Below are 19,653 nucleotides of genomic sequence, written 5' to 3'. Positions count from 1 at the left end.
GACACAATCCCCTGCTTTAGTACAGATTCAAGGGGTGGTGTAGTAGCGTAGCAGTTAGCGCAGGTGCTGATAATCAGAGATTGGGGTTTGATTCCCACCAGTGTCTGCAAGGGGTTTGTACTGGCTGAGTTTCCCCCGGGTGCCCTGGTTTCCTGCCCCCACTTTCCAAAGATGCACCTGTTAAGGTTAGTGAGTGGAAGCTATGCTATGTTGGCGACGGAAGTGTGACGACAAGGACGGGCAGCTCCCCAGCACAATTATTGATGCAAAACCACGCATTCATTGTGTACTTGAATGTTTCAATACACATGTGCCAAATAAAAGCTAATCTTAAATCTTCATTTTCCTGATTGTGGGTACTGCACCTCACAATATTAAGTGAAAGTTTAAAAAAACTGCATGTGCTGGAACTCTTAAACAACAGAAAATGCTGGAAACATTCAGCAAGCCAGGCAGTGTCCGTGAGAAGTGAAACGAATTTAATGTTTCAAATTGAAGAGCCTACATCCGATTTGAGAATTGTTCCTTGAAGTTGAGTTGTTAATCAGGTCGTATGGGCGGCACTGACACCTTAATGCGCATTATCATTGGTCAACAGCGTTAATACGTAATCTGAATCACTAATCAATGATTGGTGAACCGGATGTCAATCACTATTAGGCCCCACCTTCCCGGTGTGGGAAGATGGCGTTTATGTGTTCCGGTCAAAGTGTGATACTGCACCGTGGCCGGGATGCTGGGGACTGGACAAGGAGATTTATGGTTGGCGGCGGCCGAAGAAACAACTCGGGTTCCACGAAGGCTGATGTTCGGCAGGGGCTGGTTGGCCGTTCGGAGACCAGCGGCCGGAGAGGGCCGCCGGGTGCGCGCCGTGTGGGGGACGCTCCTCGGCCCTGCTCACCGGCACCGGGGCATGGTGCCCCGAACAGAGCCGTTGCCGTGGGGTCGGAGCCGCGGCTGCCACTGCTCCCTGTAAGAAGCAGTGCCAGGTGGGGAGCAGCCAAATTTGGAGGCCGTGCAGTGGGACGCATCTCCCAAATCCTTGCTGTGTTGCCCTTCTACAGCCCGGTGGCAAAACCTGTGAGTCTTTCCCCAGCAGAGACACTTGGCAAAAAGCATCTATCGTTGAAGCGTAGTGAAATGGGTGGGAGCCAAATGACTGGTGACTGTGCTCCTTGTGCTTGGACTTTCAGTGACACATACACGTTTAAAGGGTTTCCCAGCCGTGGAAATGGTTGGTGCTGGCATCCTTCGTTTTTTCGAGGGGTGATTGAGACCTACCACAGTGGGCTTTGGATCCGGACATTTCAACGGTTAATCAGTTCAAAGACCTATGCATTGCTTCAGGACAGTAGCAGATATCGTTATCATTATTATTCTAGCATGAAAGCACTACAACAATGCAGAATGTATGGCTACTATAAAGGTGATGAGAATTATTTTGGTAAAAATAATGCTGTCCTATTTCCACGAGGGAGCAAGACAGTATACTATGATATTTTGAAAGTCTCTCCCAATGCCACACATAGTCAGATCAAGTCTGCTTACTACAAGCAATCATTCATTTACCACCCAGACCGAAATGCAGGTAGTGAGGAGGCAGCACTGAGGTTTACGCAAATCAGTGAGGCTTATTCTGTGCTGGGCAGTGTGAGTCTAAGGAAAAAGTATGACAGAGGAATTCTGACTCCTGCAGATCTGCATGTTGGTAAGAAACCTTCAAGCAAAGTTCATGTCTCAAAAGTAAAACAAACTCAGTTTGGAAGTTCAGAAGATAATTTAAATGATGGGAAATCAAAGTTCAATTTTGATGAGTTCTACAGGGCTCACTATGGAAAACAACTGGAGATGGAGCAGTTACTGCGGCGGAGAAGGATGCAGCTTCTTAAAAGCAGGGACAGTCTTGAGAAAAGATTGAATCTTCAAAGGCTAGTAGAGATGTCAGTGATAGCTATGCTTATTGCAGGACTTTTTATCTTGTGCAATTTAAAATAAAAGTAAATTATCAAGCTTCTTTGGGAACTTGACATTCAGGGTACGTGTATTGTCACGATAGCCACAACTTGTAAGATCCATGCATGGTTGCAGTAGTTGTTGCATTCTTATTATAACAGCAAGATGTTTTACTGCTGCAATCGTGTGTCTTGGGGGACAAAACAACTGCAAATCGTGAAAAGAAGCTAGTGTACAGAGCAGGCTGGGCAACGTCTGTAAAATGGAAAGGAACTGTCCTGAACTCTTTCTTCTACTGTTCTCTTTATAGATTGAGACAACCCTCCCATGTACTTACAAAGAAAAGGTATAATCAAAATACATACAAGTCACCATATACAACCCTGAGTTTTGTTCTCTTGCTGGCATACTCACATAATAGAATCAATGTAACCAACAGGACGGGCAAGCAACCAATGTGCAAATGACAACAAACTGCAAATACAAAAAAAATTAAGCAATAAATATTGAGAACATAAGATGAAGGGTCTTTGAAAGTGAGTCCATAGTTTGTGGGAGCAGCTCAGTGGTGGGGTGAGTGAAGCTGGCCCCTTGTTTCAAGTCAGGTGGTTGAAGGGTAATAACAGTTGCTGAACCTGGTGATGTGGGTCTTGAGACTCCTGCACCTTCTGATGGCAGCAGCGAAAAGCGAGCATGGCTTGGTTGGTGGGGTTCCCTGATGATGGATGCTGCTCTCCTGTGACAGTGCTCCATGTACAAATGTAGATGTGCTCAATGGTGGGAAGGTTTTACCCACGATGGATTGGGCTATATTCACTACTTCTTGTAGGATTTTCCATTCAAGGGTATTGGTGTTTCCATACAGGCCACGATGTCTTTGTAATAATTTATAAACATTTCTACCTTGTTTCTTTTAATATAGGTTTTTGTGTGTTTGTTTCATTTAGATGCGGTTTTAAAATAGGTGTCACTACAATGCAGACATACCTAACAATGGATTCCAAAAAGACTTAAAACAACATTTATTTTGTATCATCCAGTTTATTGCTTAAAAAGATCAGGCTTAGGGTGTATTTTACACTATGTCTAAAAGAACAGTGCAAAGCAATTTGTTCTTTTCATGGAAATTTGCAGTAAGATCGTTTATTTAGAACTATTTATTCATTTCTCTCAGGAGCCAGTTAGGATCCTGATTCTGGATTTTAGCCCCATTACAAATGCAATGTGGTTGCAGTTTCAGTTAACTTTCTCCCCTTACAGAATGTCTGAAATCCTAATGCACCAAATCACCTACAATCCCTGCACTAGCTAACATTGGCTTCTAGTTTGGCAATTGGTTTCTTGAAATCATGAAGAAATCTTCAGAGTCTTACACTTCCCCAAAACTTCCATCTATTCCAGCCTTAATACCCTGAAGTGTCTGCAGTCTCCCTTATTTACCCATATGCGTTCTCAGTTAGATGCCCATACCTTCAATTCACTGGGCTCTAAGGTCTGAGATTCCCTCCCAAATCTGTTCATCTTCAAAAGCTACCTCACCGAGATTTTATTTGCTTGCCTGAAGTGTGATTTGATGCTTAATTTTATTTGACCTCCTTGGGACCTTTCACTATATCATAGGTGTGGTTTGTTAATGAAACATTAACTGTGAGGTTCCAAGTATATTTTTGCATTTTTCCTGATGCAGTTACTGTATATTTGAAACTTCAGTGTTAGGATATGCTGCATTAGGAAGGTAGAAAATTTTGACATGTACGTAACAATAATTATTGATTGTGATGCAGTGACTGAACCTTCAGAGGCCATTTAGCATATAAATTAAATATTAAGTCACACGTTGTCTGCCCGAGATCTATTTTGCCTGCATTTTTTTTGTACATTACTTCTATCCTTGACAACATAAATGATCAGCCTCAGTCTTGAGATTTTCAGTTGTCTTAACAGGTCCAATTTTATTGGGAAGAGGAGTTATCCATTTCAAGTACTTCCTTAATTTTCCTAAATGGCTAAGCTTTATTTTTTTAAAGTTGTATACTCTTTTCTGAAATAGTTTATATCTATCTTGTAAATTTTTTTGTTACTTGAAATTCTTCATATTATCCTCCCACTTTTAATGAAAGAATTGGCATGATAATTGATTATCATAAATATAAATATGATAAATGATTACGGTTTATCCCTTGCACAGTTTTCATTACTTTTAATTACTGTTGTCCAAAGCTGAATGCAGCACTCTAGAGAAGCTCTGTTGAGCAAAACATAATTTGCTCACTTTTGTTTCTCGATTCTCCATATATAAAGTGCAACATTCCAACATCTGGCGAACAGTGACCATAAAACAATCATTAGATACAAGATTCAGCACACAGAAATCTGAGTGAAGACTGATGCGTCCTCGCAGGCTTGTTCCAAACCTCTACACTTTCTATTGCTTATCTTTGTAATCTTTCCTAGCCCTGTTGCCCTGAAATATCTATCTACTGCAGTAGATATTTGCAGTACCTGTACTCCAACTCTGTCCATTTTCTCACTTATAATTTTAATCACACAACCACTGAAGGCCGTAGTTACAGCTAGTCAGACCACTAACAAACTCACCAAAATTCCCCATCTCTTTTTCTTTAAAATGCACCACAGAGTGCATCACTGACCATGACTTTTGTATTAGCATGGATCTTTCTATGACTAGATAGCATACTTTTATTGGATAATCCTTTTGTTAACTGTCACAGAATGCTTCACTACATTGGTGGTTCTGTGTTAAGTTTAAAATATATATTTAAAGTTAGAAGGACAAAAAGTGGATCTATGCATGAAGATCGTCACTTTTCAGCTTAAAATCCTCTCAAATTCATTATCTGAGTTCTCGTGTAGAACACCTAAATGACTTCAAGTACAGATGAAATCCACTCTAGTTAGAATTAATGCATTTGGGAGAAGAGGATGGTTTAAACCATTGGATGTTTTAAAAAAAAAAGCAATGCTTAACTATTTGCTGTAGAGTGCAGGGTCAGATTGGCTATGACAAGGAAACTTTGGAGTGGTAGCGATGGATGAAACAGAAATGAGGAAGATCCTACAGGGTACAGGATTTTGTTTTGGTCAGAAAAATGCTAAAACCAACAATAGGTTCTGGCAAAAATTTTATCTTTGGGTCCTACCAATGTTTCTAGATTCTTACGTTGTTTCATCCCTGATGTATTCTAACACTAGTCTACCCACAGGATCTACATTCTACGATGATCCATCCAGCTATTCTTTCCTGTCAAGGATGTGGTTTCCAGATAATTTGCCAAGTAAGAATAAGGTAGTTGTTACTGCATATACATATAAACCTTAATTCTCTGTAAATCTGAAGTCATCCAAAATTCTGCTTCTCAACTCTAAGGTCTCAACCTCCTTTTTCATTCATCACCTTTGTGCTTGCTGGTCGTCATTGGTCCCAATAAATTAAAAATTTCATTCTTATTTTCAGGCATCTCTTTTGCTAATCCTTCCTTGCCATTGTAATTTTCTGTACTTTTTGCAGTGCTCCAACTCTAGCCCTTCATCACTCTTAAATTTAATTAATCCACAGTTGATGAGTGCACCTTCAGCTACCAACTGTAGAGCCTAGAATTCACTACTTAAAGTTCATTCCTGAACGTATGCACTTTCAACACACTCAAATTTTACCTGTGTGATCTTTCTTTTGGTCATCTGTTTTAATGTTTCTTCATGATTCAATGTCATTTTATTTAACAAGATTGCCGTGAAGTACCCTGGGAGGTTTTGCTATGTAAAGTTGCCTTGGTGAAGTGCAAGTTGTATACTTGTACTTTGGAGGTCCGCTTGCCAGAAAATTTTATTTTCCTGAGGCTGTTACCTGATTAATGGATAAATCCCAAATCAGAATTATGATTCATTGTGTCAGCAAAATAAAATTTTACCAGATTAATGGAAATATGGATTCATCTCTTACATGCAATCTTCAACTGTATGTTTTCATCTATCCAGCTTAAAGTTCAGATATTGATATAAAAGAAATTATACTCTTCCCCTGGGGTATAGTTAATTTGCATTACAATGTAAAGTTGAAGGTGGAGAGCATGCTTCTGGGACATGGCTAGCAATTTTTCCTACAAAGAACATTTTTGAAATTGTTGTTATTATTAATCCTCAAACTCCATGTGGAATTTGCTAGCACCACTTACTCCCCACCAAAGTTAAGCTGGTGCTTCTGAAAGCAGCATTGAACAAAAGGTCTATTACATGCAATAGTTGCAGCTTTCTCTTGTGAGCAATAGTTAATAGAAACTTTATGACCAAACATAATTAGTTATGAGAGACACTACATGAATTAATTGCTGCAAGTTATATTCTTTAGAAAATAGTTTCTTGACTTTTACTGACAAATTAGAATGTGTTCTATCACCTGAGTAAGTGGAGCTACAAATGTGCAGCTGTTACGTTGTGGAACAGAGTGTTCTGTGCTTTAGAATATTATTAATACAATTACACTAATCTATACATTACACAACAGCCTATATTTATACTAAATTATCTAAGATGTTGGGAGAAATTCAGAGTTCAGCAGAGGAGGACAAAGGGCTTGATTAGGAAGGGGAAAAAAGATTATGAGAGAAAACTGGCAGGGAACATAAAAACGGACTGTAAAAGCTTTTATAGATATGTAAAAAGGAAAAGACTGGTAAAGACAATTGTAAGTCCCTTGCAGACAGAAACAGGTGAATTGATTATGGGGAGCAAGGACATGGCAGACCAATTGAATAATTACTTTGGTTCTGTCTTCACTAAGGAGGACATAAATAATCTTCCAGAAATAGTAAGGGACAGAGGGTCCAGTGAGATGGAGGAACTGAGTGAAATACATGTTAGTAGGGAAGTGGTGTTAGGTAAATTGAAGGGATTGAAGGCAGATAAATCCCCAGGGCCAGATGGTCTGCATCCTAGAGTGCTTAAGGAAGTAGACCAAGAAATAGTGGATGCATTAGTGATAATTTTTCAAAACTCGTTAGATTCTGGACTAGTTCCTGAGGATTGGAGGGTGGCTAATGTAACTGCACTTTTTAAAAAAGGAGGGAGAGAGAAACCGGGGAATTATAGACCGGTTAGCCTAACGTCGGTGGTGGGGAAACTGCTGGAGTCAGTTATCAAGGATGTGATAACAGCACATTTGGAAAGCGGTGAAATGATCGGACAAAGTCAGCATGGATTTGTGAAAGGAAAATCATGTCTGAGAATCTCATAGAATTTTTTGAGGATGTAACTAGTAGAGTGGATAGGGGAGAACCAGTGGATGTGGTATATTTGGATTTTCAAAAGGCTTTTGACAAGGTCCCACACAGGAGATTAGTGTGCAAACTTAGAGCACACGGTATTGGGGGTAAGGTATTGGTGTGGGTGGAGAATTGGTTAGCAGACAGGAAGCAAAGAGTGGGAATAAACGGGACCTTTTCAGAATGGCAGGCGGTGACTAGTGGGGTACCGCAAGGCTCAGTGCTGGGACCCCAGTTGTTTACAATATATATTAATGACTTGGATGAGGGAATTAAATGCAGCATCTCCAAGTTTGCGGATGACACGAAGCTGGGTGGCAGTGTTAGCAGTGAGGAGGATGCTAAGAGGATGCAGGGTGACTTGGATAGGTTGGGTGAGTGGGCAAATTCATGGCAGATGCAATTTAATGTGGATAAATGTGAAGTTATCCACTTTGGTGGCAAAAATAGGAAAACAGAATGGTGGCCGATTAGGAAAAGGGGAGGTGCAACGAGACCTGGGTGTCATTATACACCAGTCATTGAAAGTGGGCATGCAGGTACAGCAGGCAGTGAAAAAGGCGAGTGGTATGCTGGCATTTATAGCGAGAGGATTCGAGTACAGGAGCAGGGAGGTACTACTGCAGTTGTACAAGACCTTGGTGAGACCACACCTGGAGTATTGTGTGCAGTTTTGGTCCCCTAATCTGAGGAAAGACATCTTTGCCATAGAGGGAGTACAAAGAAGGTTCACCAGATGGATTCCTGGGATGGCAGGACTTTCATATGAAGAAAGACTGGATGAACTGGGCTTGTACTCGTTGGAATTTAGAAGTTTGAGGGGGTGATCTGATTGAAACGCATAAGATCCTAAAGGGATTGGACAGGCTAGATGCAGGAAGATTGATCCCGATGTTGGGGAAGTCCAGAACGAGGGGCCACAGTTTGAGGATGGAGGGGAAGCCTTTTAGGACCGAGATTAGGAAAAACTTCTTCACACAGAGAGTGGTGAATCTGTGGAATTCTCTGCCACAGGAAACAGTTGAGGCCAGTTCATTGGCTATATTTAAGAGGGAGTTAGATATGGCCCTTGTGGCTACGGGGGTCAGGGGGTATGGAGGGAAGGCTGGGGCGGGGTTCTGAGTTGGATGATCAGCCATGATCATAATAAATGGCGGTGCAGGCTCGAAGGGCCGAATGGCCTACTCCTGCACCTATTTTCTATGTTTCTATGTTATGCAATTTGATTCAAATTCCTATGGAAGAATATGCCTTGAGTGAGTGTGGAAGCCTCTACTATGACTTTCTATTTATATGCATCTTTACATTGCTGATGGGAGTACTTGAAGATAGGAAAATATAAAATAAATTTTATTTTTTTAACATGCTGATAGTGTTGAATTATCTGGTAGGAGTCTTTAGGGTATAAGGTTCTATACGTGGTATTGCTGAAAATTTGTGCCATGCGGTTGGTGATATTACTGGGTTATGCCACTATGATGATCGTACTGTAGGAACACAATGTCTTATGTCGCATAAACCTGTTGGAGATGGTGTCAAGTAACATCTTCCCTCCTCCCCTCCTCCTCCCCCCCTCCTCCACCCCCCCCCCACAAATTGAGGTCCAATTGTAAAGACAGCTCGCTTTTAAAATTTTTAATGATTTGTTACAAATTATCATTGGTTTTCAACTTTTTTATGCTTGGTCATACAATGCTCCAAGTTCTCTTCAAAGCTAATTTATTATCAAAGTACACAGATGTCACCTTTACAGCCCTGAGATTACGGATCATCACAGTAAATACAAGAAACAGTAGTGTCAATGAAAGACTACACTCAACAGAACAGGCAAAAACCAATGTGCAAAAAAAAACTCTGCAAGTACAAAAAATAATAAATAAGCAATAACTATCGAGAACGTGAGGTGAAGGGTCATTGAAAGTGAGTTCATACATTGTCAGAACAGTTCAGTGGTGGGGAAAGTGAAGATGAGTGAGTTTATGCCCTCTGGTTCAGGAGCCTAATGGTTGAGAGGTTCCTGGAGGTGTGAGTTCTGAGGCTTCTGTACCACCTTCCTGATGGCAGCAGTGAGAAGAGTGCATAACCTGGGTGGTGGGGGTCTTTAGTGATGGATGCTACTTTGCTGCGACAACGCTCCGTATACATGTTCTCAATGGTGGGAAGGGCTTTACCCATGATGCACTGGGCTGTATTTTTGTTGGACTTTCAGCTCAAGGGCATTGGTGTTTCCATACCAGGGTTTTGATGCAACCAGTCAATATACTCTCCACCACACATCTACAGAAATTTATCAAAGTTTTAGATGACATGCTGAATCTTTGCAAACTTATAAGAAAGTAGAGGTGCTGCCATACTTTTTTCATAAAGTAACTTTTGGATCCAGGACAGATCCTTTGAAATGATAACACCAAATAATTTAAAGTTATTGACTCTCTCCACCTCTGATCCCCTGATGAGGACTGGCTTATGGACCTCCAGTTTCCATCTCCTGAAGTCAGTAATCATGGCCTTGGTCTCGCTGACGTTGAGTGAGAGGGTAGCACCACTCAGCCAGGATTTCAATATCCCTCCCATATACAGATTCATCACCACCTTTGATTCTGCCTATGGTGGTGGTGATGTCAACAAACTTGAATATGGTGTTGGAGCTGTGCTAAGCCTCCCAGTCAGGAGGCTTAAGTATATAGCATTGTAGTGCGCCTGTGCTGAGGAAGATTGTGGTGGATACATTGTTGCCAGTTTGAGCTGACTAGGGTCTGCAAGAGAGTAAATTGAGGAATTAATTGCACCAAGAGGTATAGAGCCGGGGTTGAAGCTTATGACAGCCAGGGCTGTCTACAAGAAGGGTCAGAGCCGTCTCTATTTCCTGAGGACACTGAGGTCCTTTAATGTCTGCCGGATGATGCTGAGGATGTTCTATGAGTCTGAGGTGGCCAGTGCAATCATGTTTGCTGTTGTGTGCTGGGGCAGCAGGCTGAGGGTAGCAGACACCAACAGAATCAACAAACTCGTAAGGCCAGTGATGTTGTGGGGATGGAACTGGACTCTCTGACGGTGATGTCTGAAAAGAGGATGCTGTCCAAGTTGCATGCCATCTTGGACAATGTCTCCCATCCACTACATAATGTACTGGTTGGGCACAGGAGTACATTCAGCCCGAGACTCATTCCACCAAGATGCAACACAGAGCATCATAGGAAGTCATTCCTGCCTGTGGCCATCAAACTTTACAACTCCTCCCTTGGAGGTTCAGACACCCTGAGCCAATAGGCTGGTCCTGGACTTACTTCCTGGCATAATTTATGTATTACTATTTAACTATTTATGGTTTTATTACTATTTATTTATGGTGCAACTGGAATGAAAACCAATTTCCCCCGGGATCAATAAAGTATGACTATGATTATGACTATTGATAAGATTTGAGGGGATGAAAGTATTGAATACTGTACTGTAGTCAATGAAAGACATCCTGATGTATGCATCTTCACTGTCCAATGTTCCAGGATTGAACAAAGAGCCAACGAGATAGCATCTGCTGTTAACCCATTGTGACAGTGGGCAAAATGAGTGGATCCATGTCTCTTCTCAGGCAGGAGTTGATATATTCCATCGCTAACCTCTCAAAGCACTTCATCACAGTGGATTTGCCAGTTGTTTTTGTACATGTTGGTACCAATGACATTGATAGGACAAGGGAGGAGGTCCTGAAGAGAAATTTCTGGGAGTTGGGAAGGAAGCTGGACCTCCAGGGTAGTAATCTCAGGATTGCTACCTGTGCCACGTGCTAGCGATGGCAAGAATAGTAGGATCAGGCACTTGAATGTGTGGCTGAGAGACTGGTGCAGGGGGCAGGGCTTCAGATTCTTGGATAATTGGGATCTCTTCTGGGGGAAGTATGACCTGTTCAAAATGGACAGGTTACACCTGAACCCGAAGGGGACCAATATCCTGGCGGGAAAGCTTAATAGAGCTGTTAAGGAGGGTTTAAACTAATTTGGCAGGGGGATGGGAACCGGAATGATAGAGCGGAGGAAGGGGAAAACAGAAATAAATCTAAGATGGTGAGCAGTAAAGATGTCAGGAAAGACAGGCAAGTGATGGGGCAAATTTGTAGCCATTGGGATGAGTTGCAGTGCAATAAAGTTGCAGTGAAATCAAAGCGAGAAGTACCAAATTCTGGTCTTAAGAGGTTATACTTAAATGCACGCAGTATAAGGAATAAGGTGGATGATCTTGTCGTACAGCTACAGATTGGCAGGTATGATATTGTGACCATCACTGAGACATGGCTAAAGGATGCATGTCTCTGGGAGCTGAACATCCAAGGATACACGGTGTATCGGAAGGATGGGAAGGTAGGCAGAGGGGGAGGCGTGGCTTTATTGGTAAGAAATGATATTAAATCATTACAAAGAGGTGATATAGGATTGGAAGATGCAGAATCTTTATGGGTTGAGCTAATAAATCGCAGGGGTAAAAGGACCCTGATGGCAGTTATTTATAGGCCTCCAAACAGCTGCAGTGATGTGGACTACAAATTACAACAGGAAATAGAAAAGGTTTGTCAGAAGGGCAGTGTTATGATAATTGTGGGGGATTTTAACATGGGAGTAGATTGGGAAAATCAGGTCGGCTCTGGATCTCGAGAGAATTTGTAGAATGTCTGCAAGATGGCTTTTTAGAACAGCTTGTTGTTGAGCCCACTAGGGGATCGGCTGTACTGGATTGGGTATTGTGTAATGAACTGGAGGTGATTAGAGAGATTGAGATGAAGGAACCCTTAGGAAGCAGTGATCATAACATGATTGAGTTCACTGTGAAATTTGAAAAAGAGAAGCCGAAATCTGATGTGTCGGTGTTTCAGTGGAGTAAAGGAAATTACAGTGGCATGAGAGAGGAACTGGCCAAAGTTGACTGGAGAGGGACACTGGCGGGAAAGACGGCAGAGCAGCAGTGGCTGGAGTTTATGCGAGAAGTGAGGAAGGTGCAAGACAGGTATATTCCAAAAAAGAAGAAATTTTTGAATGGAAAAATGATGCAGCGAGGTTGACAAGAGAAGTCAAAGCCAAAGTTAAAGCATAAGGAGAGGGCATACAAGGAAGCAAAGATTAGTGGGAAGACAGAGGATTGGGAAGTTTTTAAAAGCTTACCAAAAGGAAACTAAGAAGGTCATTAAGAGGGAAAAGATTAACTATGAAAGGAAGCTAGCAAATAATATCAAAGAGGATACTAAAAGCTTTTTCAAGTATATAAAGAGTAAAAGGTGAGAGCAGATATAGGACCGATAGAAAATGATGCTGGAGAAATTGTAATGGGAGATAAGGAGATGGCGGAGGAACTGAACAAGTATTCTGCATCAGTCTTCACTGAGGAAGACACAGCAGTATACCAGACACTCAAGGGTGGCAGGGAAGAGAAGTGTGCGCAGTCACAATTACGACAGAGAAAGTACGCAGAAAGCTGAATAGTGTAAAGGTAGATAAATCTCCCGGACCAGATGGAATGCATCCTTGTGTTCTGAAGAAAGTAGCTGTGGAGATTGCGGAGGCATTAGCGATGATCTTTCAAAAGTCGATAGATTCTGGCATGGTTCCGGAGGGGGAGGACTGGAAGATTGCAAATGTCACTCGGCTATTTAAGAAGGGGGCAAGGAAGCAAAAAGGAAATTATAGACCTGTTAGCTTGACATCGGTGGTTGGGAAGTTGTTGGAGTCGATTGTCAAGGATGAGGTTACAGAGTACCTGGAGGCATATGACGAGATAGGCAGAACTCAGCATGGATTCCTTAAAGGAAAATCCTGTCTGACAAACCTATTACAATTCTTTGAGGAAATTACCAGTAGGCTTGACAAGGGAGATGCAGTGGATGTTGTATATTTGGATTTTCAGAAGGCCTTTGACAAGGTGCCACACGTGAGGCTACTTAACAAGATAAGAGCCCATGGAATTACAGGAAAGTTACATACATGGATAGAGCATTGGCTGATTGGCAGGAAACAGAGAGTGGGAATAAAGGGAACCTGTTCTGGTTGGCTGCTGGTTACCAGTGGTGTTCCACCGGGGTCGGTGTTGGGGCCACTTCTTTTTATATTGTACATCAACGTTTTGGATTATGGAATAGATCGCTTTGTGGCTAAGTTTGCTGATGATATGAAGATAGGTGGAGGGGCCGGTAGTGCTGAGGAAACAGAGAGTCTGCAGAGAGACTTGGAAAGATTGGAAGAATGAACAAAGAAGTGGTAAATGAAATACAATGTTGGAAAGTGTATGGTTATGCACTTTGGCAGAAGAAATAAATGGGCAGACTATTATTTAAATGAGGAAAGAATTCTATGTTCTGAGATGCAACGGGACTTGGAAGTCCTCGTACAGGATACCCTTAAGGTTAACCTCCAGGTTGAGTCAGTGGTGAAGAAGGCGAATGCAATGTTGGCATTCACTTCTAGAGGAATAGAGTATAGGAGCAGGGATGTGATGTTGAAGCTCTATAAGGCACTGGTGAGACCTCACTTGGAGTACTGTGGGCAGTTTTGGTCTCCTTATTTAGGAAAGGATGTGCTGACGTTGGAGAGGGTACAGAGAAGGTTCACTTGAATGATTCCGGGAATGAGAGGTTTAACATATGAGAAACGTTTGTCCGCTCTTGGACTGTATTCCTTGGAGTTTAGAAGAATGAGGGGAGACCTCATAGAAACATTTCGAATGTTAAAAGGCATGGACAGAGTGGATATGGCAAAGTTGTTTTCCATGATGGGGGAGTCTAGTACGAGAGGGCATGGCTTAAGGATTGAAGGGCGCCCATTCAGAACAGAAATGCGAAGAAATTTTTTTAGTCAGAGGGTGGTGAATCTATGGAATTTGTCGCCACAGGCAGCAGTGGAGGCCAAGTCATTGGGTGTATTTAAGGCAGAGATTGATAGGTATCTGAGTAGCCAGGGCATCAAAGATTATGGTGAGAAGGCGGGAGAGTGGGACTAAATAGGAGAATGGATCAGCTCATGATAAAATGGCAGAGCAGACTCAATGGGCCGAATGGCCGACTTCTGCTCCTTTGTCTTATGGATTTAAGTGGTACTGGATGATAGTCACTGAGGCAGATTACTATGTTGTTCTTAGGCACCGGTGTAATTGAAGCCTGCTTGAAACAGGTGGGTACCCCAGACTGCCAAAGCAAGAGGTTAAAGATATTGGTGAACACTCCAGCCAGCTGATCAGCACAGTTCTTTAGTGCTCAGCCAGGTACCCTGTCCAGGCTGGATGCTTTCCATGGGTTCACCCTACTGATGGTTGCACTCATGTCAGCCTCAGACTGAAATCACAGGGTCATCAGGGGCTGTGGGAGTCATGAAGATGCCTTGATGTTTTGATGGTCAAAGCGAGCATAAAAGGCATTGAGCTCATCTAGGAACCAAGCCTTGTTGTCACCTATGTTGCTTGGTTTCACTTTGTGGGAGGTGATAGCATTTAAGCCCTGCCACAGCTGTTGTTCATCCTTTAGTGATTCAAGTTTAGTCCAGAATTGTCACTTCACACTTTTGATGGCTTTCTGAAGATCGTACCTGGACCTCGGATAGTTAACTTCATTGCCAGACTTGAAAGCCACTGACCTGGCCCTCAGCAGATTGTGGATCTCATGGTTCATCCAGGACTTCTGGTTTGGGACGACTCTGAATTATGTCATGAGGACACACTTGTCTATGACTGTTTAAGTCTATGACAACCATGGTGTATTCATTCAGATCCTCTGATGAGTCCTTGAATATGGCCCAGACTACTGACTCAAAGCAATGCTATTGCCAGTCCTCTGCCTCTCGCGACCACCTCTTTGTTGTTGTTATCTCTGGAGCCTTGCTATTCAGACTCTGCCTGTATGCAAATAAGAGGAGGACAGCTTAGTGATCAGATTTCCAGAAATGCTGTCTAGGCACGGAACGGTAGGCATTCCTAATCGTAGTGTAACAATAGTCGAGTGTGTTGGGATCTCTGGTGCTACAGGTGATATGTTGACAATAATTAGGTAGAGTTTTCTTCAAGCAAGCCCGAAGCAGTTTCCAGGTGTGGACTTCTTGTGCATCCTTGTGGGCACGTCATAAAATACCTAGCCACAGGTTCAGGAATTCCCTCACTAATTCCTGTTTTCTGTTTCTTCCTCCAGGGTGTTCCTCAAAACTAAACTCTTTAATCTGCTTTTTTTTTCTTCTGGTTATAATGATGTTCTTTTGTTTGATAACGCTCTTGCCACTTATTGCTAAAGGCATCATGTAAATAAGTTATTGCTAACAGTGGCTGAGTACACTGCTGACATTCAATACCATGAGATTTACTTTTTCTGCTGTGAACTGGGTACACAGTGTGGTTCCTGTGTGGTCCCTGTGTGGTTCAGTGTGATTCACTTAGAAATGTACTTATATAACCTTCTGAATCTTTGCTGTGGGATGAAAAGCCACTTCAGATACAAGTCCAGAAACCTAAGTTAAAAATCCAGTGCCATTCTAGAGAAAGTGCTGCCTTAGGCAGAAGTCTTTTCTTTAAAATGAAATATAAACTGAGGATGTCTCTAGGGAACATAAGGGATTCCATGTCACTATTCTGAAGTGGAGTATGGTTATCCCTGATGCCATTGATAATATTTATTCCTCATTCAGTTTCACCCCTTTCGATATTTCTCAAGGACTTTCAAATGGCTGAGCCCTTGGTATCTAACGTAAGCTTCTGGTTTTGACTTCTCACATCCTATAAGTTTCTCAATATCCAGAGTATCTAGGTTTAGATATCCCTAAATGCTCACTGTCTTTGTCTTGAATATCTTTCACTGCTCTGACCAATGAATTAATATAAAATCATACTTCAATCAAATAAAGTCAGACACTTCCAATTTATTACATTTATTATTGCTCTAACTTTATGCTTTCTCTTAACTATATGTATGATCATTAACTCCATGATTCAAAGTTCATTTATTATCTAAACATTATGTAGTATACAACACTGCAATTTGTCTTCTCACGGACAGCCACAAAACAAAGAAATAAAACTATGGAACCCATTCAAAGAAGAAAATCAAACCCCCAGCATGCAAAAAAGGAACAAATTGAGCAAATGGCAAAAAAAAAATGAGCAAGAAACACAATATAAACACCAAACCACAAATCATCAAACAGTCCAGGCATATTCAGTTCAGCTTAGTTCAGTTCAAACTAACTCTGTGTTGTTTGGTAACTTTAGGCCACAGAGTCAGTCTGCCCTGATCAAAATCATACAAAATAGCAACAAAAAAGGAATGACGAGAATCGCATCATAACATGAACTACAGAGTCCAATCCACAAACCAGGTTGATTTAACCTTGCCCAAGACCCAGAACTGGCAGCAATGCATGAGAGGGAGAAAAGGACCGTTCAGAAGCAGGGACCTTCCTCTCGGAGTAGCAAACGAGAAGGAGAGAGAAACGGTCACACACGGACACCTTCCTCCGGCAGCAGCGCGCCAGGGCCTGGTAGGCAGTGCCGAGCACTCACTTGCCTCAATGATTCCTGTAACTTCCTTGATGCCTCAATCAGTGAGATTGATGAGAAATGGGGTCCATCATGAGCTCGCACCCTGTCTCCAGGCCGCACACATCGCTTAAAACCTTACAGAACCTCGGGGACAGAAAAGCGCCATATCGCTCGATCGGCCCGAAAGCACACCACCAAAATATAGATCACAGGCTCCAACAGTACCCGGTACTCCCTAATTGACTCTACTTCCACATGCTCAGTTTCAGTCTCTAAAATTCAAGACCTCACTTGTTAGGCTTGCTACGTACTGATGTAAAAAGTTCTCTTCACAAATTCAGAATCTTTTACATTGGACTGGACTTTGCAAGGGTATTGTGTAAGTTTGGGATTTCTGCAAATATGTATGTGATGTTTTTTGTAAATTTGCTGGTGTTTGTTACCTTCCATTTTCTAGGCTGCATTTCAAATTTGCATGCTTTATGGAGTCCTGCAGCAGAGTGCAAACTTGCAGCAACTTATCATTATCAATGGTGGTCAATCTGCTGTGACAACCTGTGACAGAGCAGCTCTGAAATTATGAGAGTACATCTCCAGCGATTTCAACAGCTGAGGGAGATCAAAGTTGACCACGTTGTTTCACATGGTAGGATACATCATATCACAGTATCCCCTACCCAACACATAGGGGATTTACATACCGAGGCCCCAGCCATTCAGAATATTCCCTCTGCAATACTCAAAAATGTAAATATGACCTTGGGAGATTAGCACCACAGACAGACAGACAGATCATCGTGGACTGTAAAATTCTGGCCACTACTCGCTTCCTAGTGAATGCCAGGTTTGTTTACAAGTCAATTGCTGTGACAGTTCTCAGAAATTTGTGCTCATTGAAATACTTTGTAAATGTTGAGAAAGAATATCTGACTTCTATATAGGATTCAGCTATCTTGAGCCATATTCCAGTTCAGAAGGTGGTGGTAACACACCTTGAAGCTAATTGCCGACGAGGAGGAGGAGGAGGAATAATAATAATAATAGTAGTTATTAGGCTTTATTATTTTCTCAGGCAGGCAACGTGTTACAGATTGTAAATGCCCTTTAATGTGGTGGTGAGGTGGAGGGTGGGATGTCCTCACAATCCCTCTAACCTCCTTAGTCTTCACTTTAAACCAATGCTGTCCATTTCTAAACATGAATATTTAGACATTCAGGTTTGAAGTTCTTGCTTCAAAGAATTGTTTGGTACTCTATAGTCTTTCCAGATGGGACAGAGAATCACGTGCATCTCCTCCAACATTGTTTTTGCATTCACTACTCCCGATGTGGCCTTTTCTATATCAGTGAGACCAAACGCAAAGGAGGCAACCCCTCTATTGAGCACATGTCCTCCATCCACCATGGCTTTCTGATGCTTCTGCTTTCTGATCATCTTAATTCCCTTCCACATTCCTACATCAGCTGTCTTCAGCATCCTCTGCTGCCAGGATGAGACTCAATAGAAAGAGGAAAAAACACCTGATATTCTGCAACTCAATGGCATGAAAATTGAAATCTCCATTGTCTGGTAACCTGCTCCCCCTCTATCCCTTGTCTCTCTCCTGATCTACCCAGCCCCCTGTCACCCTGTTTCTTTCCTCACTTTCACCCACTCCATCTACCCATCATCTAAATATCCCTCCCACTGGGCCCCACCCTGTACTGTTCCCATTGGCTCATCCCACCTCCCTTATTTGGTTCCATGCTCAACCTTCACTTCCTATCAGATTCCAACATTTGTGGTCCCTTTCGTGCCTCTGCCTATCAACTCTCATCTTCTGTCACTGCTCCCACTCTTTCCTCCTCATCTAGATCCACTTATCACATGCTGTCTCTTGCTCCATAATTTTCCCTTCTCCTCTTTCTCCCCTCAATTTTTCAGGATCTTGACTTTTCCCTTCACAGATGATGCCTGATCTGTTGAGTTCCACCAACAGTTTGTTTCTTTGCTCCCGATTTCAGCATCTGCAGTCTTTTATGTCTCCACTTTCCTACTATCTACCCACTTCTTAATTTTGTATATCGTTGTCAGGTTCCCCCTCATCCTCATCTGCTCCCTATAAACAATTCTAAACTATCCAGACTCCTCTCTAAATGTAAGTATTCCATCCCAAACAATCTGCTGAGATGAATCTCCTCGGCACCTTTGTCAATGTATTCACATCTTTACTATACTGTAATGACTCGAACTGCACACAGTACTCATGCCATGGCCTAACCAATGGTTTACAAGGTTGTATCCAAGCCCTCCAGGCTTTTAAATTCAATGCCCTGGCTAATGAAAACGTGCATTTTACATGCCTTCTTCACCATCTTTTAACCTGGTCTGTCACCTTCAGAGATCTATGGACTTGGACACCAAGGTCCCACTGTTCCTCAAGACTTAGCACCACCATTTCCCAACATCCTACATTATCAAGATTAAATTTCACTGTAATTTGCTCTACACAATTTAACAGCTAATCATATAGTCCAATGCTATACTCCTCAGTATCAATGATGCTAATATTTTTGTAGTATTTGCAAACTTACTGGGCACACCTAGATTCACATCCAAGTCATCAAGCATGTAGGAAATAATATGGTCTCAATAACATTTCCTGTGATACATCACTGGTTGCAGGCTTCTGATTAGAAAAGCAGTACTCTACCAGCACCTTCTATTCCTTATTATCAATACAATTTGGGATCCAATTTGACAACTTGCTTTGGATCTCATGGGCACTAAACCTTTTGGACTAGCCTTCCATCTGAGACTTTTTCCAAAAACTTTTGTGAAGTCCATTCAGATTATATTGACTGCCTGGCCCACGTCAAGATATTTTGTTGCTGATTCAAAATACTCAAAAAATGTTTTGACAGTATTTCCCAGCAGTAAAGC

General features: G+C 42.0%; 1 protein-coding gene across 4 annotated transcripts in view; it reads left to right on the top strand.

Moving 5' to 3' along the window:
- Positions 1 to 673: 673 nt before the first annotated feature.
- The window catches only part of LOC134336758 (uncharacterized), a 40,364-nt gene continuing 21,384 nt past the window's right edge, over positions 674 to 19,653 (top strand). The window contains exons 1-2 of one of the 4 annotated variants that reach the window (XM_063031204.1): positions 674 to 1,080; positions 5,178 to 5,249. In XM_063031204.1, coding sequence (XP_062887274.1) covers positions 685 to 1,080; positions 5,178 to 5,249 — 468 coding nt within the window. In that variant the 5' untranslated portion in view covers positions 674 to 684. Of the gene's footprint in view, positions 1,427 to 5,177; positions 5,261 to 19,653 lie in introns of all 4 variants that reach the window. The other 3 variants (XM_063031203.1, XM_063031202.1, XM_063031201.1) reach the window with 3 other exon arrangements.

The sequence above is a fragment of the Mobula hypostoma genome, chromosome 23 (assembly GCF_963921235.1).
Source record: "Mobula hypostoma chromosome 23, sMobHyp1.1, whole genome shotgun sequence".
Taxonomy (NCBI): domain Eukaryota; kingdom Metazoa; phylum Chordata; class Chondrichthyes; order Myliobatiformes; family Myliobatidae; genus Mobula; species Mobula hypostoma.
This window is presented reverse-complemented; position numbering and strand designations above follow the sequence as displayed.